This window comes from Schistocerca cancellata, chromosome 7 (genome assembly GCF_023864275.1).
Source record: "Schistocerca cancellata isolate TAMUIC-IGC-003103 chromosome 7, iqSchCanc2.1, whole genome shotgun sequence".
NCBI classification, from domain to species: domain Eukaryota; kingdom Metazoa; phylum Arthropoda; class Insecta; order Orthoptera; family Acrididae; genus Schistocerca; species Schistocerca cancellata.
Window position 1 is genome coordinate 96,926,380 of NC_064632.1, and position 23,100 is coordinate 96,949,479.

General features: G+C 41.3%; 1 protein-coding gene across 5 annotated transcripts in view; it reads right to left on the reverse strand.

Moving 5' to 3' along the window:
- LOC126091941 (probable phospholipid-transporting ATPase IIB) overlaps positions 1–23,100 on the reverse strand; it is a 501,129-nt gene that overhangs the window by 389,771 nt on the left and 88,258 nt on the right. For all 5 annotated transcript variants that reach the window (XM_049907268.1, XM_049907269.1, XM_049907267.1 and 2 more), the window contains one exon: positions 11,649–11,810. In XM_049907268.1, the coding sequence (XP_049763225.1) occupies positions 11,649–11,810 (162 nt within the window). The remainder of the gene's footprint in view (positions 1–11,648; positions 11,811–23,100) is intronic.

The window sequence follows — 23,100 nt, forward strand, 5'->3', positions numbered from 1 at the left end:
TAACAAAATATATTCCATATTTACAGGGCTATTACAAATGATTGAAGTGATTTCAAAAATTCACTGTAGCTCCAATCATTGACATATGGTCACGACACACTACAGATACGTAGAAAAACTCATAAAGTTTTGTTCGGCTGAAGCCACACTTCAGGTTTCTGCCGCCAGAGTGCTCAAAAGCGCAGTGAGACAAAATGGCGACAGGAGCCAAGAAAGCGTATGTCGTGCTTGAAATGCACTCACATCAGTCAGTCATAACAGTGCAACGACAGTTCAGGACGAAGTTCAACAAAGGTCCACCAACTGCTAACTCCATTCGGCGATGGTATGCGCAGTTTAAAGCTTCTGGATGCCTCTGTAAGAGGAAATCAACGGGTCGGCCTGCAGTGAGCGAAGAAACGGTTGAACGCGTGTGGGCAAGTTTCACGCGTAGCCCGCGGAAGTCGACGAATAAAGCAAGCAGGGAGCTAAACGTACCACAGCCGACGGTTTGGAAAATCTTACGGAAAAGGCTAAAGCAGAAGCCTTACCGTTTACAATTGCTACAAGCCCTGACACCCGATGACAAAGTCAAACGCTTTGAATTTTCGGCGCGGTTGCAACAGCTCATGGAAGAGGATGCGTTCAGTGCGAAACTTGTTTTCAGTGATGAAACAACATTTTTTCTTAATGGTGAAGTGAACAGACACAATGTGCGAATCTGGGCGGTAGAGAATCCTCACGCATTTGTGCAGCAAATTCGCAATTCACCAAAAGTTAACGTGTTTTGTGCAATCTCACGGTTTAAAGTTTACGGCCCCTTTTTCTTCTGCGAAAAAAACGTTACAGGACACGTGTATCTGGACATGCTGGAAAATTGGCTCATGCCACAACTGGAGACCGACAGCGCCGACTTCATATTTCAACAGGATGGTGCTCCACCGCACTCCCATCATGATGTTCGGCATTTCTTAAACAGGAGATTGGAAAACCGATGGATCGGTCGTGGTGGAGATCATGATGAGCAATTCATGTCATGGCCTCCACGCTCTCCCGACTTAACCCCATGCGATTTCTTTCTGTGGGGTTATGTGAAAGATTCAGTGTTTAAACCTCCTCTACCAAGAAGCGTGCCAGAACTGCGAGCTCGCATCAACGATGCTTTCGAACTCATTGATGGGGACATGCTGCGCCGAGTGTGGGAGGAACTTGATTATCGGCTTGATGTCTGCCGAATCACTAAAGGGGCACATATTGAACATTTGTGAATGCCTAAAAAAACTTTTTGAGTTTTTGTATGTGTGTGCAAAGCATTGTGAAAATATCTCAAATAATAAAGTTATTGTAGAGCTGTGAAATCGCTTCAATCATTTGTAATAACCCTGTAATTCACATCAGCACTTCAAACATATGAACTATCATTGTACACATTTCCTGTTCTGAACAAAAGAGGAAATGGTCTCGTTGGTGACAGGATGCTTAGAATTAGCAAAGACAACATTAAGTAGTTACAGACAATTCATATAATCTGAAACATCAATCTGCCACTTGCTCTACCTTTTTACCTTCTTTACTGTTTTCTTGGGAGAAGTAACTGCAGCAGAATGCCAAAGTTAACGTTCCCACAATTCCTAACATTCCACTATCAGATTATTTTCCAATTTTTGTCACAAGTACACTTACTAAAATGTAACGGCATCCCTTAATTTAAAGCAAAAATGTTTATAATAAGCAAATGATATCATTCCAACACCTAACCGAAAAGTCACGGAGAACAAATTATTGTATTGTGATGGTCAAGATAGGTCAAAGAGTACATTGTCAGCAATCTCCACGACAACACTGTGCAATGTGTGTGTAAGGAGTGGGGGGGGGGGGGGGGGGGGGCGGCAAGAGAGCACCATACCTAAAAACTTCTGCTATGTATTTAATACAGTTAAGTGCAATACGTCGTCATATTTTGAGAATGTCATTGAGTACCTACCAAAAAGTAAAAGTCGGCTGTTTCAGATGTTATATTACTGCTGACTGTAGAGCTTATGCGTTATGGATATTGTAGGTGAGACATGCAGGAGTTTACATATTCATGCTTTTAGCATGATGCTGGGTACTGGAGGCTGCTCTATTGTTAAAAGAATTCATGTTTTCTTCCATGTTGGGCTGTGTTCCAGACAATACTTTCAGAACAGGCTTTGTAACACTTACATTTTTATTCGATGTTAACATATTTGTCTTTTCAGAAAAGAGAGTATTGTCAGTCTACATTTCATATTTTTTACTTCTACCAACACGTTTCTTGCTGAAAAAGTAGCAGAACTTGTTTACTACTTTTGGTATCCAATTTATTAATCTAATTTCCCCAACATTTCCTGATGTAATTAGACTAAACTCCATTACCCCTGTTTTACTTTTTTTGGTGTTTCAGCCAATGACCTCTTTTTAAGATACTATCTATCCACTTTAACCAACCTAGCAAGTCTTTTGCTGTCTGACAGTTTTACAGCGCTCACTGGAGAACTCCAAAGCTTTTGCTTTTTCCTTCCTGAATGGTAGCTCGCTCTCCAAATTTCTCATTAGTTTTCTTTACTGCTTGTTCAAAATGAGTCACATGGTGGATAGGCTACACCTCTGACTCAGTCCCTTCTCAATCACTTTCTTTTATGCAGTAATTCTCATGAGACCAGAAATTTTTTTACCTATTACATGGCAGCCACGACATGCATGTCTAAAATTTTGAGAACTAAAATATCTTGTTGGTCTTATTCTATAAAGCCAGATGAATTAACAGTCCCATTCTCTTGACAGACAGTTACTTTCTGCACATAAAATAAATCTGTTATTGGCATAAATTTCAAATTTACATGGGAAAGGGGAAAATATCAAATTTTACAACATTTCATTTCATAAAACCCATTTCGTGTTATTGATCACATTACCATTTATGCAAAATTTCCTAGCAATAGCGAATGCACTGTTCAAGAACGATATGAGGAGGTGGTATTCTTGAAAAGACCTGAAACATGGGAAGATAGCAGATGGATTGGGTTGTAAGCTGCATCAAGGAAGAGAGACACATTTGTAAGGAAGTGGTTCTTAAATGTAGGTATGGTGTTGTCTGAGGTTTTAGACAAGACTATATTGAATACCACAGTAAGAAGTTCAGTTGTAAATGAACAGACAGTTTTAAATAGAGCAATAATAGAAGTTATACAAACAAATATAGGTATAAGGTAAGTAACTGCAAAGAAACCTTGGATAACAGAATAAATATTTCAATTCATTCACAAGGAAGCAGGAAATATAAAAATGTCCATGAAAAGAAAGGAATACAGTAATGTAAGTCAAATCACTTAGGAATAAAATCTATAAGTAGTGCAGGGAAGCTGAGGCAATGTAGCTGCAGGAAAATTTGAAGAAACCAGAAACATAATGACAGTCGATAAGAAAGATTCAGCACATAGTAAAGGGAAAGTAGCTTTTGGAGAAGTTAAAAGCTAAAGCATGAACATTAAGAGTGGAAACATATTCTACTGTTAAATACAGAGGACAGTTAGTATGTATGAAACAGGTCACTTCTGAAATGGCATAAATGACTCTAAATCCTGCACATCAAAAAGGAAGGGAGAAAACTGGACTTGCTGGATTAATTAGAAATACTGTTCATGAGAAGAAATTAAACATTGTTCTTAATGCATAGTTGAATAACAATAGAACACAAATTTTGAACTGCTTTTTGGATTTGTTTTGATGCAGTTTAATGGTTGTAAGTTTTTAGTATTACATGGAAGTAATAGCTAGAGGTTGGCCAAATAACATATGGAGAAATATAAACACTAGCCGTGCCTGCAAAGTGGTACCTTGGGCACAGAAGCTCTTAACTACTTCTGGATGCTAGGAGAAGTATCAAATGGAATGCTCTGGTTACTCAGCTGAAGAAGAAGGCATGGCCTTCCGTCCAGTTGCAATGTGTGACGAAATGAATTTATGGAAGATGTGGACCCTCAGCCCAATGTCGTTTTTATTTTATTTTATTTACCTAATGCCACAAACTTAAGGTCAAATATGTGATGTGAGTGTTATCTCTTGATACACTCAGCTGAACAGCATCAAGCAGTATTAAAATAATTGAATGCAAATAATTACTACTGACAGAGGAGAGTGCAAATGTACAGAGAAGACCTTTACAAAGTGGATAAACTTCTGGCAGAGAAGACTAGGTGTTGATATGGAGAGAGATAATGCAGCCCATGTACGTATAAGAGTTTGACACAGCTTTGGAATGCTTGCAATCCAGCAAGGGCAGCAGATATAGATAACATCCCTTTTGAAATTATACAGTCATTAAAGAAAGTTGCAACCAAACAATTATTTTAGTTAGAGAGTGGAATATATGAGACTGTAGACATACTATCAGATTAATATAATCCACAAAACCCCAAAGAAAAAAGAAAGCTGATAAATGCAAGAACAACAGCACAATCAGTTTGACAGCTCATGCTCTAGTACCTTCCGCCACGGAAGTCGAACACGAGGCAGAACAAATGGACGTGGTCAGCCCATAGAGGGCTCCGCCTCCGCAGCGGTTATTCCGCGCAGCGAGGGCGCCACCGCTAAGCCACGTGGAGACAGCGGCCAATAGCCGCTCCCTCCGGTTTCGTATATAGGGACCCGCTCTGCCCTAGTCCAGCCAGTCTGGTAATCACTCTGGATTTCGTTTCTATCTCGGCGGTACTGCGTTCTGGTCGTTGCTTGTTGTTGACATTTGCCTGGCTCTGGTTCCGAGTGGATTTATGTTTGGTGTTTGGTGTTGTGGTTTCCACAAGCCTCCGATGATTATCTCTTCCTTGTTTTGCTCATAGTCGGTCGTGGTCGGTTGTTGTCAGTTGTCATTGGTCTGTCGTCCGACTCGTCCTGTGTTTACCCGGTGGTGCGTGCTCCACTGCCGGCGACTTCCCCGCCTGGCGACTCCGATCCGCAGCCCAAGGCGTTCCCGCTGTTGGTTGTGGTTACTACACATGCATCTAAACTGTTGCCTACAAAGATAATATACAGAAGAATGGAAAAGGAAATCGTCGGCTTTGCAGTTGGTTCTTGGGAGGGATTGGGGGACAAGCAGGACAGTGAGGGGTGTGTGAGGATATGGCATAGGAAATCCATCTGTAGTCTAGGTTGTAGGTCTGGAGGATAGTGACCATCTGTAAAGGTTTTTGCGAGACCTTCAGCGTATTGTGCAAGGGAATTCTCATCATAGCACATAGACTGTCCATAGGTGGCCAGATGATATGGGACCAAGTGTAGAAGGGATGACTGCTGTCAAAATCCAGGTACTGTTAATGGTTAATGGGCTAGATATGGACACAATTATGGATGGAGCCGTCAGACACATGGAGGTCAATGTCCAGTAATGTGGCATGCTGAGCGGAGGAGGATCAGGGGAAGTGGATGGGGGAGCTGTTGAGACTGTGCAGAAATGAGAACAGGGTGTCTCGACCAAGGATCCAGCTCAGGAAGATATCATCAATGAATCTGAACCAGACAAGGAATTTGTGGTATTGGAGGACAAGAAGGTTTCTTCTACACAGTCCATAAACAGACTGGCATAGGAGGGTTGGTTGGTTTGGAGAGAAAGGGACCAAAGTATAGGGTCATCAGCCCATTTTTCCTCATTACAACAGGTCTCAGATTAAAAGCAGTCCCCAAAAGTGTCTGGGAAAGTAAAAACGGCAGAAAACTAACAGATCCACATTGAAAGAGAAATCAAAATAAGAAAGCCAGAAGGGGAAAACATGCAATAAAAGCAAAAAAAGTGGTAGAAGATATTAAAATAATATAGCAGATGGCCTGGGCTGGCTGATCGCAAGAATAGAAAAGGTTGAGCCAGCCACTCTGCAACACACTAAAATCATCAACCTAACAGCCACGACAAGACAAGATACACAGATAGGGAAAAGATGAACAAGGCAAACAAAAAGCAAAGAAAGAGTGAGGCAGAGTTAAAATTGAAGGAAGATGAAGGCCTGGGAGAGGACCAGACACCCACCCTTAGATTGAGTGACAAAAAACCTGTTCACAAATAGAATGTATAACTAGATCAGCCATTGAGACACTGTCTCCTAACAACACAGGTAATGTTGCAGGAAGGTTAATAGTCCACCTCAGGGTGGCTAAAATTGGGCAGTCCAACAAGATGTGGACCACAGTCTAGTGGGAATCACAGCGACACTGAGGTGTGTCCTTGCAATGGAGGAGGTGACCATGCATCAGCCAAGTATGGCTGACATGGAGCTGGCAAATAACAACAGAGACCCTGTGAGTGGCTCCCATGGATGACCGCCACAAATTCATTGTCTCCTTGACAACACATAGTTTAATTGGTGTACTGAGGGTGTGCCATTCAGTATCCCAGATCCCGAAAACTTTACGGCATAAGACCGATTGGAGATCTGTGCCCAATGTGCCAATGTCTAGGGTCGGTTTACTGGTAGCCTATTTGGCCAGTCCGTCAGGAAGTTCATTTCCCGGGATCCTGATATGTCTTGGGATCCAGATGAAGGCCACCCAACGGCCACGGTTTTTGAGGGCATAAATAGACTCCTGGATATTCATTACCAGAGGGTGGCAGGGGATGCAGTGGTCAAGAGCTTGCAGGCTGCTTAAGGAGTAACTACAAATGAGGAAGGAGTCACCTGTACATGAGTGGATATGCTCAAGAGTGTGAAAGATGACTAGCAGTTCTGCAGTGAAAACACTGTAGCCATTGGCAAAGAGCAATGTTCAGCATGTCCAACATGAGCATAAGAGAAGCTCACACAACTGCCGACCATCAAGCCATGAGCGTAGGCTATTTCTGAGCCCTGGAACTCGCCGAGAATAGAGAAAATTTGGTGGTAGAGGGCCTCAGTATGAACTGAGTGTTTTGAGCATTGCAATACGCCCTGATGAAGTTGTGGCCAAAGCGTGGACCTTGGAGGTGACATGAGTGGCTCAGGAGTAACAGTGGTAGAGGACACACCCGAGGTCACTGAGAAGGGACCAGACAAGAACTGCAATTGTAAACCCTAATATAGGCTGCTACTGCAAGAGATGGATCACCTTGTTAAGGACAAGCACTTGTCACCTGATCCACAATGGAGGAACACCAGCTCCCATGAGAAGGCTGTTCACTGGGCTTATTGGGACAGTTCCCATCGCACGTTAAACTCCACAGTGGGCCTCGGAAGGAATGGGAAGGACAGAGAGGGTGACAGGACATATGTTAAAACATTATGAAATAACTTTTATGATGCCAGAAAAATCTGTGGTAGGCAAAAACTGTGAATATATCCCATAAATAATTGATGATGTAGGGTGTCAGCTCTACTCTGAGATGGAGATATTGGCATATGAGAGGAAGTTGCAGAAGGCAGCATAGAAACCAGTCAAAAGAAAGATTGGGGGGGGGAGTTCGAACAGTTTCATAATGGCCACTTCTCTCAATGAGTATCTTGTTTCAACTTAAGTCTTTCAGTGGTCTATCGAATTCTCAAAGCAGTTATCTTATCCATTTCCTCTTCCCTTTCTAAAATAAAGTCTTCAATTTTCCTTGCTTTATATGGCCCCACTCTACAGGGTGGTCCATTGATCGTGACCGGGCCAAATATCTCACAAAATAAGTGTCAAATGAAAAAACTACAAAGAACGAAACTTGTCTAGCTTGAAGGGGGAAACCAGATGGCACTATGGTTGATGCACTAGATGGTGCTGCCATAGGTCAAATGGATACCAACTGCGTTTTTTAAAAATAGGAACCTACATTTTTTATTACATATTCGTGTAGTATGTAAAGAAATATGAATGTTTTAGTTGGACCACTTTTTTCGCTTTCTTATAGAAGACGCTGTAATAGTCACAAACATATGGCTCACAATTTTAGACAAACTGTTGGTAACAGGTAAGTTTTTTAAATTAAAATACAGAGTGCAGGTACTTTAATTTCAGTTGTTCCAATGTGATACATGTACCTTTGTTAACTTATCATTTCTGAGAATGCATGCTGTTACAGCATGATTACCTGTAAATACCACACTAATGCCATAAATGCTCAAAATGTCCATCAACCTCAATGCACTTGGCAATACGTGTAACAACATTCCTCTCAACAGAGGGTGGTTCGCCTTCTGTAATGTTCACACACGCATTGACAATGCGCTGACGCATGTTGTCAGGCGTTGTCGGTGGATCACGATAGCAAATTTCTTCAACTTCCCCCACAGAAAGAAATCCGGGGACGTCAGATCCAGTGAAACGTGCTTCGATGACCAATCCACCTGTCATGAAATATGCTATTGAACACCGCTTCAACCACACGCAAGCTATGTGCCGGACATCCATCATGGTGAAAGTACATCGCCATTCTGTCATGCAGCGAAACATATTGTAGTAACATCGGTAGAACATTATGGAGGGAATCAGCATACATCGCACCATTTAGATTGCCATCAATAAAATGGGGGCCAATTATCCTTCCTCCCACAATGCTGTACCATACATTAACATGCCAAGGTCGCTGATGTTCCACTTGTCACAGCTATCGTGGATTTTCTGTTGCTCAATAGTGCATACTATGCCGGTTTCCGTTACCACTGTTGGTGAATGACGCTTCGTTGCTAAATAGAATGCATGCAAAAAATCTGCCATAGTCCTGTAATTTCTCGTGTGCCCAATGGCAGAACTGTACACGATGTTCCAAGTCGTCGCCATGCAATTCCTGGTGCATAGAAATATGGTACAGGTGCAATCGATGTTGATGTAGCATTCTCAACACCTATGTTTTTGAGATTCCCGATTCTCAAGCAATTTGTCTGCTACTGATGTACGGATTAGCCGTGACAGCAGCTAAAACACCCACTTGGGCATCACCATTTGTTGCAGATCATGGTTGACTTTCACATGTGGCCGAACACTTCCTGTTTCCTTAAATAACGTAACTATCCAGCGAACTGTCTGGACACTTGGATGATGTTGTCCAGGATACCGAGCAGCATACATAGCACATGCCCGATGGGCATTTTGATCACAATAGCCATATATCAACACGATATCAACCTTTTCCGCAATTGGTAAATGGTCCATTTTAACACGGGTAATGTATCACGAAGCAAATACCGTCCGCACTGGCAGAATGTTACGTGATACCACGTACTTTTACATTTGTGGCTATTACAGCGCCATCTATCACAAAGCGAAAAAAATTGTCCAACTAAAACATTCATATTTCTTTACGTACTACACGAATATGTAATAAAAAATGGGGGTTCGTATTTTTAAAAACGCTGTTGATATCCGTTTGACCTATGGCAGCGCCATCTAGCAGGCCAACCATAGCGCCATCTGGTTTCCCCCTTCAAGCTAGACGAGTTTCGTTCTTTGTAGTTTTTTTCGTTTGATGCTTATTTCGTGAGATATTTGGCGCGGTCGCTATCAATGGACCACCATGTATATTTCTTCCATCTTTCAGTCTTCCCTTATTTGCTTAGTACACACTTGCTATCTCAACACTTGAAATTTATACAGTAGCTTCTCTTTCCTCCAGAAGTTACTTTAATGTTCTTTTACACGACATTTACCTTCGCTATTACTACTCATACTTCTACCTGTACAGCATTCTATTCACTTCTAGCCATTTCTGATTTGCCACTTTGCTTTGAAGTCAATCTCATTTTTTATGCATCTGTGTTCTTTGTTCCCTGCTTCATTTGCTGCATTTCTATGTTCTTCTTTCATCGATTAAATTTAATCTCAAGTGTTATCAAAGGACTTCCACTGAGATTTGTCTTTTCAATGTATTTTTGTTGGGATGATTTCACTATTTTATCTCTAGAAGTTATCCATTATTGTTCGGTTGTGTGCAAGGCTAACATTACAAGGATACATTAGTGACTAACTGGACAGTTGGCCCTGTAACTAGTGAAATGCCATTGCCCCTTCAAAAACTATACATTAGTCTGGTCTCTTTACACAGACACCTTTTGACATAGTTACACTAATGGTTCAGCTATCTCTATCGCTGAGGTATGCATGCCACCCTACAACAGCAAAGTCCATGGTGTGTGTGTGTGTTATACTGAACAGTCGTTAAGTTATATTCATTAGCACAAATTTGCTGATAAATCCTATTCCAAGGCCTTTATACACTCCTGGAAATTGAAATAAGAACACCGTGAATTCATTGTCCCAGGAAGGGGAAACTTTATTGACACATTCCTGGGGTCAGATACATCACATGATCACACTGACAGGACCACAGGCACATAGACACAGGCAACAGAGCATGCACAATGTCGGCACTAGTACAGTGTATATCCACCTTTCGCAGCAATGCAGGCTGCTATTCTCCCATGGAGATGATTGTAGAGATGCTAGATGTAGTCCTGTGGAACGGCTTGCCATGCCATTTCCACCTGGCGCCTCAGTTGGACCAGCGTTCGTGCTGGACGTGCAGACCGCGTGAGATGACGCTTCATCCAGTCCCAAACGTGCTCAATGGGGGACAGATCCGGAGATCTTGCTGGCCAGGGTAGTTGACTTACACCTTCTAGAGCACGTTGGGTGGCACGGGATAAATGCGGACGTGCATTGTCCTGTTGGAACAGCAAGTTCCCTTGCCGGTCTAGGAATGGTAGAACGATGGGTTCGATGACGGTTTGGATGTACCGTGCACTATTCAGTGTCCCCTCGACGATCACCAGTGGTGTATGGCCAGTGTAGGAGATCGCTCCCCACACCATGATGCCGGGTGTTGGCCCTGTGTGCCTCGGTCGTATGCAGTCCTGATTGTGGCGCTCACCTGCACGGCGCCAAACACGCATACAACCATCATTGGCACCAAGGCAGAAGTGACTCTCATCGCTGAAGACGACACGTCTCCATTCGTCCCTCCATTCACGCCTGTCGCGACACCACTGGAGGCGGGCTGCACGATGTTGGGGCGTGAGCGGAAGACGGCCTAACGGTGTGCGGGACCGTAGCCCAGCTTCATGGAGACGGTTGCGAATGGTCCTCGCCGATACCCCAGGAGCAACAGTGTCCCTAATTTGCTGGGAAGTGGCGGTGCGGTCCCCTACGGCACTGCGTAGGATCCTACGGTCTTTTCGTGCATCCGTGCGTCGCTGCGGTCCAGTCCCAGGTCGACAGGCACGTGCACCTTCCGCCGACCACTGGCGACAACATCGATGTACTGTGGAGACCTCACGCCCCACGTGTTGAGCAATTCGGCGGTACGTCCACCCGGCCTCCCGCATGCCCACTATACGCCCTCGCTCAAAGTCCGTCAACTGCACATACGGTTCACGTCCACGCTGTCGCGGCATGCTACCAGTGTTAAAGACTGCGATGGAGCTCCGTATGCCACGGCAAACTGGCTGACACTGATGGCGGCGGTGCACAAATGCTGCGCAGCTAGTGCCATTCGACGGCCAACACCGCGGTTCCTGGTGTGTCCGCTGTGCCGTGCGTGTGATCATTGCTTGTACAGCCCTCTCGCAGTGTCCGGAGCAAGTATGGTGAGTCTGACACACTGGTGTCAATGTGTTCTTTTTTCCATTTCCAGGAGTGTAGTTGATAAGATAAATAGAGGCAAACTGATTTATCAACACTTAACATAAAACTGTTCTACATTTTGAATTTCTTACCTTAACTATTACACCCATCCGTTTGGTTTCTGATGTGAATGGGAAGATTTGCAAAATAGAGTACGAAAAGATGTGACCACTTGGTGTTCTTAGCTGCATGCTTACAAGATCTCTACGAACAAGAGCCAGTCCCACTTGCTCAGTCCATCGCACCAATGCAACCTAAACGGAGATCATACACAAACTGAGAATATCATATGTTATATGAATAACACACCAGCAAACATGAAAAAAATATAAAATTCCACAAATTTCAATGAACAAGAATTGTGTGTGTAAGGAAGTGATAAGATAAACAGTTTTGCTTCTTATTATTGATAACTCTTTAATAATGCACACTAGATTTAACAATCGCAGATGAGTTAATACTCAATTTCACAGTACAACTAAGCTAACTCCTGTAACTCTACATGTTCCACCCCAGCCAAGAAATGAAAAATACTTTTTTTCCATATACTATAAGCTTACCATCACTACAATCTGCATTAATGCATATTTCAAGAAGCATTGTATTCTAGTTTGGTGAAACATTAGAGCAGTGTACCGTGCGAGGACCAGAGCCTACTTTTCCAATGTTAGTGGTGGTGCCCCGACAGTGTCTCTTCCACATGTTAGTGGCGGTTGAATAAGTAATATTCCACGCTAACAACCTGGTCTTACTTTGGGAATTCAGGGATGACTTCAGATTCCCTATTCTTTATAATTTACAGCTTCAAGTTGCAAAATGGAAAGTTCGCACAATGGATGCTCTAGCCCAGGTGGTAACATGATGAGGAATCCACTGTTACATCATGTAATGCAATGGGACCTAGGATTCTGGAAGTCCCAACATTTGTGATGAAGAAGACATGACATATATTGAAAAGCCTTCCAAAATTCAGTTCAAGAAGAAGTACTACTTTGGAACATTAAACGTAAATTCTCTTCTGATAACTGGGAAACAAAAGTAATATGAATTATTTTTGCAGAAGAATGATATACAAATTATAGCAGTCCAGGGAACACGATTCTTAGGTGAGAATATAGTTGATATACAACATTATAGAACTTATAAAGGGAAACCAGCAGTGAGAATAATGAAAAACATGCTGATGTTTGGAACAGAATTTTATGTAAACAAAAAAACCTTAGACAGTGTAACAGAATTTAGATCGAATTCAGAAAGAATATCCATGTTAACAATAAAGTGCAAGAATAGAAGTTACACCCGCATAAACTGTCATGCACCTATAAATGCAGAGAACAGAAGAAATCTGGAGAAAGTAAATCAATTCTGGGATCTTTTAGAATCTGAAATTTCTATCATACCTAAAAGATTGTTAAAATACTTCTTGGTGATTTCAATCTGCAAATTGGGAAGGAAACTAAATTTACGACTATTGTAGGTGAATATCCAGCACACTCAAGAACAAACGGAAATGGTGAAAGACTGATCAATATGTGTAAAATGTTTCAGTTAAAACTCATGTCCACACATTTCTGCAAACTACCAAGAAAAGCCAAAACTTGGAGACATCCAAATTCAAACCTACGAGAATTTCAACTGGATCGTGTAGCCATATCTAAAAGGTATATCACAGAAATTATGAATGTTAAAATAGTCAGAAATGGGGAATTCGACTCAGATCATTATATCTCTAAGATTAAAATAAAATTTCTCCCATCTAAAACAGAAAAAGATGACCAAGAAAGTGATCAGATACAACACCACTACAGCTAATATTACGATAGAAAGTGTATAAAAATTTAGAGAAGAAACTGAGACAAGTAAAGAAGGTGATTGGCGTGAACTTCAGATGCAAATAACTCAAGCAGCAGAGATAACTTCAGGATTGGCCAAGTATAAAAAGAAGACAAGGTGGACTGAGGAGTGTGACGAAGCACTAATACACAGAATTCAAAAATGGAGAAAAAGAAGATGTTCGAAAAAAGAGTAAGACCTTGAACAATTCGGTCAACAAAGAAAACAAACATCAAAAATAATCTGGAAAATCAAAAGAAACTTTGAAAATTCTCAGCTTATTGAAATAGAAGAAAATTTCACCAAAAATAATACTAGAAATTTTTACCAAATTTTTAAACACATACTTAAAGGATATCAGATGCCAAGTATTTGTTTCAATGATGAAAATGGCAAAATGGTATTAAATAACAAGGAAAATTGTGAACTTTTAGCAAAATTTTTTGAACAGCTATTAAACTGTCCAGTTCAACAGATAAATTAGAAATTCCAGTGGCACCTCAAAACCCAGAGGAAGATTTCCCACCAACAGAGATAGAAATTCATGAAGCCATCAAAACACTCACAAACAATAAAGCAAATGGTGAAGACTCCATTGCAGCAGAATTATTGCAGTGGTCAGAACCAAGAATCATAAAGGACCTACAACTGCTTCTTGAGAACATTTGGAAAACTGAAAAGATTCCAGTTCAATGGAAAACAGCATTAATCCACCCAACACATGAAAAGGGAGACAAACAAAATGTCAATAATTACAGAGGAGTGTCACATCTGCCAGTGGCATACAAAATATTATCAAAAATTCTCCTGAACAGAGTGGTAGATACTTTAGACAAACAACTGGGAGAATATCAGGGTGGTTTTCGAAAGAGAAGATCCTGTGCAGAACAAATTTTTTAACTCAAAAACAATAATTTGCCATAGAATATTAACCAGAGAACCAATAATAGTATCATTTATTGATTTCAAGAAAGCATTTGATTGCATAGACAGAGAAACAATAGATAAGGTCATTATAGAATTTGGTGTTAAATCAAAATTAGCAAATATAATTCATGAAACACTAACAGGTACAACATCTAAAAGTCAAATTTACGGGAGAAGTATCCCAGCCATTTGAAATAAAAACTGGTGTTAGACAAGGTGATGGTTTATCACCTTTAAACTGTTTAATTGTGCTCTAGAAAAAATTCTAAGGATATGGAATTCAGAGCCAAAAAATCACAAAATTGAACCAATAACTCTGGGAAGGAAAACAAATGGAATTAAGGTAAACTGCTTGGCTTTTGCGGATGATTTTGCAATACTTTCAGAAAACCTGACAGAAGCAGTTATTCAGATAAAGCACCTGGGGGGTGGGGGAAACAGAACTGGTCTCAAAATTTCAGCTCAAAAATCAAAATTCATGACAAATATAAAAAAATGCGCCAAAATTCATAGAAACACAAATAGGTAAAATAGAGCGAGTAAATAAATATCTTGGAGAGACTACACAACAGAACTGACTAGAAAATATCTGCAATAGATGTAAGAATTAACAAAATGGAAAGAGCAAATGGTTTGACCAAAAATATTTCCAACAAGAAATGTGTATCTAGAAAAATAAAACTAAAACACTACACTACAGTGGAACGAGCAGAATGTTTATATGGATCTGAATGTCTAACGATGAACTATAAGATGGACAGACTAGAAGTACTAGAAAGAAGGATTATTAGAAAAATAATGGGTGTGATAAAAACTGCAGGTGGTTGGAAAATAAGAAGTAATGAGGAGATCTACAAAAATGGAAAGAAAATATCTGAAGTAATGGCCAAACAAGATTCACCTTTTTCAGACACCTCTACCGAATGGATGGAAATAGACTAATAAAACAAATACTTCCATATTTCTGGAAGAAGAAGAAATCAACAATAGCATGGATTACAGAAGTAAGAAAAGATCTAGGAAGAAACAACATCAAAGAATCAGAATTAGCAGAAAGAAACCATTTTAAAAATAAAATACTAAATTTGGAAGGTTTTCGAAGCAGAAGAAATAAAAAATCGGGAATGACATGGACAGAAGAAGGGAAGAGATTTCATGGGGAGAAAATGAGGGAATACTGGAAAAATAGTTACCAACAACAAAGGAAGAAGAGGAACTGAAGCTGTTAACATGATCCCAGTTGGTCAATACAATTGTAAAATAATAATAATAATAATAATAATAATAATAATAATAATAATAATAATAATAATAATAGGGAACAAATGGTTTCCTCCTCCATAATAAGAGCTTTTTGAACAGAATATTTTATTCTGAAAAAACTAGCAGTTGTTTGTTCTGAAGCAGTATGTGCTTGTTTCTTTTCCTCGACACTATTTAAGCTGTCAGAAAATGATTGTTTCTGTTGAGAAGCAGCAGTATTTTCTCGCCAGACAGTGTTTAATATTTTTTTTTTTGTGGAATCTAAAAATTTAAAACCTCTCTCACACCGGCCTGATTTAGCTTCACTGATCAGGATAGTAAAAACATGCGTATATTAAGGGAATTTTCATTGACAAAGCAGGCTCATCACATTCACACAGTTCAATACTGTTCTATCTTGATTAAATTGAGCTTAACTTAAATTCCATAAGGCACTGAAGCAATTTCGAAGTCTCGGTGCGACAAAAATTGTCAGTCGATCTCCTGGAAACATTTGTAATAATTTTTAACTTTCGGTGATCACATGGGGAAGATCGGAGATCTGCTGGTAAGACCGTGTTAGCCTATTTATTTGAAGTAACTGGATATCTTGAGCATACAAAACGGCAGGTTCATCCAGTGTAAATCAGACGTTCCCCACTGATCCCGTGCAACACAGCATTAGTAAGCAGACACTGTCAATAATAAACAGTTACATAATACACGAACACACTTACTTTAGTTTAGTTCATGTATTAAATTTCTTCTCGTACAGAATCTCATCAAGATGGCGACTAGCCCAACAATACATACATATACATCCTCTTTTCACGACTAATCGGCAAGAAGTCCTCATTCTTTTCCATAAGAGAAAACGTAGATAGCAGAGCAGCTATTCCATGGAGTAAATGGACGCTCCAAGGAGTAATTGGGCTTGAAACTACTTTGCATTGATAATCGGTAAGATAAGAAGAGATATTTCGAGATATGTACTGAGTTATATAATTTATAAAATTTCTGAAAATATCGCGGAGAGACCGCTGCAAGAGACATTACAAGTGGACTGCTACTCTGATTTAAGATGATTCTTGACATTATTTTTCTTTTTCCCCACCCAGTTTGATAATTACGAAATCTGCACAACACTTGTCTCAAATCTATTGCATGTAAGCAATGATAACATATTGCAGATCCCATTCACAGACCATGCGAGCCCTACTTGATGATGCTACAGACAGAATAACAAGGTGCTTGGTGTGGAAGTAGGACAGAAAATAACTATTTGCACTTTATATGAAGAAACTCAGCATGGTATCTACAGTGCAGACACTAAAAGTGTAGCAGGAAGCAGCGAGCACAAGGAAACCTCAAACATCTGATAGGTGAAGAGCGCTGTGAGGGGTAACAAGTCCCCATCTCCCTTTCACAGGTCAGTCAGCCTACACCCATGTTCTGTTTTTCTGGGAAAGGAGAACTGACAAATGGATTACCTATCCCTTCTGGTACTGAGAAAGTCGTACTCAAAGCATGTGAAGCACCAGGATTACACGCTTTGCTCATTTGAACATAAGAAAAGAAAATAATGATAGACACAACACAAAGTAGAGTAGAGTGCAGAAACCATTTGGTAACAATTACTGTGCAATTATGTGCTGATGTTGGCAACATTGTAAACAAAGTAGTTCAGGCACAACCTCTACCAGTCCGTAATTCAACTATAGTTCAAAACACCCCAATACTGCCACGCTATAGTGTCTGCAATTTTGCATCATACCAACTTTACCTAACAGACAAAAGTACTTCTGTTTTTGTTTTCATTTTGTTTTATGATGTTAAGTCCCAAGGCTGAGTTCAGGTTTGCCTTACATAGCATGTCTTACAAGGGCCGCACAACCACCTGTTGTTTGATGAGGGACTGGAGTGTAACTTACGAATGCACTGATATGTCGTCACATTCATACACAGATGTGCTCTTTTATTTTGCAAATTCATTTTTAAGCACATTCATTTTACAAACTGTGCTGCCACAGATGATATGCAATACTAGTAAGGGAAACTGGTTACTTTTTCAACATTTACCTGCAGAAAATAAAGTTACTTCTAACTATCTCTGACAAAATAGTTCATCTGCGCACAATTCACAATGAAATAGTGAATATTACAAAATTTGTATTTATCACAAATGCAAATCTTTCATGTTCCTACTAATCTGATATTTTACCGTATCCTTCTAAAAAGTTCATCAATAATTTACAATCAATATATGCATAATGAGGGCAATGTGTACTGCAGGAAACGGAAACTTTTGTAAGTGTTAATTGGTCACCTAGTGGAAAGTGTTCATCATTTGTTCAGATAATATTTATGTAAATGTAACACCTAAGGTGTTGTGCCTGCTCGAAGAAATATTCTCTCAGATAAACAAATATTATGGCAGTAGTTGCATGAACCACATGTTTTTATTCATTGGTGGCAAAGTTTAAAGGTACCTGCAAAACTGTAACCAGTGATCAACACTTTTGGCATCTGGAAGCAGTATCAACCTCTGTAGTGCAAATCTGTATTATTAATTTAACCAAGAAGGCCAATGACTTACAATTGAACAAATTGCTGAAAAACATTGGGTAAGTGTTGGTATAATACCGGGTGGTCAAAAAGTCAGTATAAATGTGAAAACTTAATAAACCATGGAATAATGTAGATAGAGGGGTAAAAAATTGACACACATGCTTGGAATGACATGTGTTTTTTTTTAAAAAAAAACAAAGTTCACAAAATGTACGACAGATGGCGCTGGAGAGCAAAACATCAGTGACTGCGCATGACAATCATGTATAAAAGGAGCTGTAATGAGAGAGAGAATCAGATGCGCCAGCAGTTGCAGCATGTTGACGTTACCCGAAAAGGCACTTTTAGTGAAGCTGTATTATCAGAATGGGGAATGTGCTAGTTCAGCGTTATGATCCTTTCACCATAGGAAGGGGATTTGAATGTGTAAAGGTCCGTTGACAAATGCAGCTGTGGCGAGAATGATTTCGAAGTTCGAAGCCACGGGTTGTTTAGACGATAGACCCCGTAGTGGCAGACTGAGCACAGGGCGTAAAGCTGCTGAGACAGTTCAGGAAGAAATGGAGACTGTAGCGGGTTCATCTATGCACGGGGAAGTCAGCGCTTGTGCAGTCGCTCGCACGTCGCACTGGCATTCCATACACTACTGTTTGGTTGGCACTTAGGCGTACCCCCCAATGCTATCTGTACAAAATCCATCGGCATCATGAACTGTTACCTGCCGATTTAGTGAAGCGGAGGACATTTGCGGTGGGGGTGTTTCAAAAGATGGCGGAAGATGACGATTGGTTGAGTAACGTGTTGTGGACCGACGAAGCTCATTTCACGCTTCGAGGGTCTGTAAACGCTCACAACTGCAGAATTTGGGCTACCGAAAATCCGTTATTGGGCCTTTTTTCTTCGAGGAAATGCGTGATTCTGGTTTTGTAGCTGCTACCGTGACGGGTGAGAGGTACGCCAATATGTTACAGAATTGCATCGTCCCCAGCCTGGCTGATAAACACCTGCTGGAATGTATGATGTTTATGCAGGATGGCGCTCCACCCCATATTGCTAGACGCATGAAAGATCTCTTGCGCACGTTGTTTGGTGATGATCGTATGCTCAACCGCCACTTTCGTCACGCTTGGCTTCTCAGGTCCCCAGACCTCAGTCTGTGCGATTATTGGCTTTGGGGTTACCTGAAAATGCAAGTGTATCGTGATCGATCAACATCTCTAGGGATGCTGAAAGACAACATCTGACACCAATGCCTCACCATAACTCCGGACGTGTTTTACAGTGCTGTTCACAACATTATTCCTCGACTACAGCTATTCTTGAGGAATGATGGTGGACATATTGAGCATTTCCTGTAAAGATCATCATCTTTGCTTTGTCTTACTTTGTTATGCTAATTATTGCTATTCTGATCAGATGAAGCGCCATCTGTTGGACATTTTCTGAAATTTTGTAGCACCATCTGTCGGACATTTTCTGAACTTTTGTATTTTTTTGGTTCTAATAAAACCCCATGTCATTCCAAGCATGTGTGGCAATTTGTATCTCTCTATCTACATTATTCCATGATTTATTCAGTTTTCAAATTTATACTGACTTTTTGATCATGCAGTACATTCCATCATTTAAAACAAACTACTATAACACTTGCACAAAGTGGGTTCCCTGAGAGCTTACCATTCGTCACAAGGAATAGAGATTTTGCATTTGCACTGAACTCAAAAACTGTTTCAATAGCGAAGGTGATGCATTTTCTGACAGGGTTTTAAAGTATGAGATGACTTGGCTACATCATTTTCAGGCAGTGTCTAAGCATCAAAGCATGCTGTGGAAACAACCTGCATAACCTGTCCATGAGACTTCAAAACACAACTGTCAGAGGGGAATGTCAAGTTAACCACCTTTCCAGGTGCCATAGTCTGCTTTTCTGTGATTTTTTGGAGGAGGAACATTACCAACAGTCTATACTGTTCAGGTATGATTGAGAACAAATTTAAGCCTATGCTGAAGAGAAAATGTCTGGGATAGTAGATAAAAAGCATGCACTTTCTTTATTTCAATGCTCATATGGCACAACTGACACAGGAAACTACCGATAAAGAAGGTTCAGAGTTTCTATCTCATCTTCCTTACAGCCCTGTCCTTGGCCCTTCAGGTTTTTATCTGTTTCATCCAATGACAGAGGCTCTGCACGACAGCAAATCCAATGATAACACAAAGGTGAAGGAAAAAGTACAAAACTGGCTTCATGGTCCACGTAAAGATCTCTTCACTAAGGGGATAAGAAGAGTCATAAGAAGATGGGACAAAAGCATACAACAAAATATACAGCACTAGTTGTTTTTTGTTTTGTTTTTCTTCAGGGCACAAAAACAACTAACACCATATGCACACGTGTCAGAACCATAGAACACGAAGACAAAAAAGGAGTTAAAAGCGACTACATTTTTAACCCAGTTGACGGAAGGAAAAACAGCTAAAAACAGGGGCTTTCTGTTGGAGAAAGGCATAAAATACGCTGTAAAAACAGCGGAGTTCCCGAACCAAAGATTAGATGTCCTTGACCTGAATGCATATTGTGAGGAGCTAAATATATCATTAGAGTCAAAATATGGAGGTCAGCTACTGTTTCATTGTCCACCTTCTCCATTACGTGAGTCCAGCGAAAGCTGTCGTTTAGCTTATTGTTCATTAGTGCAGTAGTTCTTCTGCCTTACTGATGTTCTCCGTGACATTTTCATCTGAGTGAGGACTGACAAAATGTACAGTTAGAATGTCAGGTGGAATTAATATTCTTGCAAAATTGAAACACAGTCGCAGCCCGCACGTCGTTCGCTAAAACAGCTGATATCTCAGATGGCAAATGTAAATTAGAATGTTAAGTGATTTAAAAAAGGGCAGTCCATAATGAAATGGCAAACTGTCAGAGGCTGATGGCAACGGGTACAAAATGGTGGAGGATTACCACATAAAAAATGGTGGTGGCGAAAAAGACTGTGCCCAATACACAACCTAGCACAATGATCTCCTTGCAGCAAGAGGGCCGAGAGGTTGGTTGGTTTAAAAGAGAGGGGAAGGGACCAAACTACAAGATCATCAGTCCCTTGTTCCAAAGGAAACAATGACAAGGGTGAGAACAAGACAATGAGACTTGCAACACAAAACAGAATGAAAGGAAAAACCACAAAAATGACTGAAGGGCAACAAACACTTAAATGGACAGAAGGGGACAAGAAAACCACAAAGACGCAAGAAACAGGCAGAAGAGGTTAAAACGAGAACTCTGGTTACCATGTCTGGCTGATCATGAGGATAAAAAGGAAAAGCCAGCCACTCTGCAACACATTAAAACCTCCACCCTGAAAGCACTAGGGTGGAAGACACACAGGGACAAAGGACATGTGCTAAAACTTAGAGCAAATGATAAAACTCACCCTCACAAATAAAACATAAAACTAAAGCTGCTGTTGAGGTATTGTCACCCAACACCGAAGGTAGGGTGCTGGGAAAGTTAAAAGTCTGCCGCAGAGTGGCTGAAAGTGGACAGTGCAGCAAGAGATAGACGACCGTCATTCGTGGGCCACAACAACACCGAGGTGGGTCCACGCGACGGAGGAGGTAACCAGAGAACCACAGAGTCTCTGCAAGAGACACACATAGTCTTCCACATACTCGTTGTTTCCTTAATGGCACACAGCTTGTTGTGAGATTATGCCATTCCGTCTCCCAAAGCCACAAAACCTTGCAGTGTAATACTGAACGCACGTCAGTTTCAAAGAAGCCAATCTCCATAAGCGGTTTCCGCATAGCCTCTTTGGCCAGCCTGTCGGCAAGTCTGTTGCCTGGGATTCCGACGTGACCTGGGGTCCAAACAAACACCACTGAATGACTGGACCATTCCAGGGCACAGATGGACTCCTCGATGGTCGCTACCAAAGAATAAAGAGGGTATCACTGGTCAATAGCTTGTAGGCTCCTCAAGGAGTCAGTACACAGGAGAAATTACTCACCTGGGCATGAACAGATGTGCTCAACAGCACGAGACATGGCCGCCAGATCTGCAGTGAAAACACTACAGCCATCTGGCAAGGAGTACTGTTCTATATGTCCTCCATGAACATAGGCAAAGTCAACATGACCATCAGCCATCTGTGTTAACCACTTCATGGCCCCGCTAAATGTCGACAATCGAGAGAAAGTGACATTGGAGAGTCTCATGGTTAACTGAGTCCCTAGGGCCATGTGGAAGGTCCAGGCGAAGCCGCAGCCTACGTGAACACCATGGAGGTGTTTGTGAATGAACCTCAAGTACAGGTGGTAAAGGCAAGGACTCCAATTTGGAGAGAAGGGATCACACACGAACTGCAATTGTAAGCCCTGACCTGGGCCGCCGATGCGGGAGATGAACCGCCATGGGCGGGAAAAGGAGATGGTAATTCAGATGCACAAGAGAACTATGAATGTGTGCGACATAACTGGAGAGCAATTGCACACTCCTCACCTGCAATGGAGGGACTCCGGCCTCCACCAGGACACTGTTCACCGGACTCATCCTACAACCTACTGTCGCTAAGCGAATGGGACAGTGGTGCACTGGGTTGAGTAAATGCAATGGTGAGGGTGCCGCCGAACCATAAACCAGACTCCCATAGTCAAGGTGGGATTGAACAAGGGCTCTGTAGAGCTGCAGCAGCATAGTGCGATCTGCACCCCAGTTGGTGTTTCTCAGGCAGCAGAGGGCATTGGGGTTCTGCCAGCACTTTCGCTTAAGCTGATGGAGGTGAGGAGGCCAAGTCAATTGGGTGCCGAAAACCATTCCTAAGAATCGGTATGTCTCCACTACAGTGAGTGGATTGTCATTAAGGTAAAGTTCTGGTTCTGGATGAATGGTACAACGCTGACAGAAGTGCATAACACCCGACTTTGCAGCCAAAAACTGGAAACCGTGGGCTAGAGCCCATGACTGATCCTTGT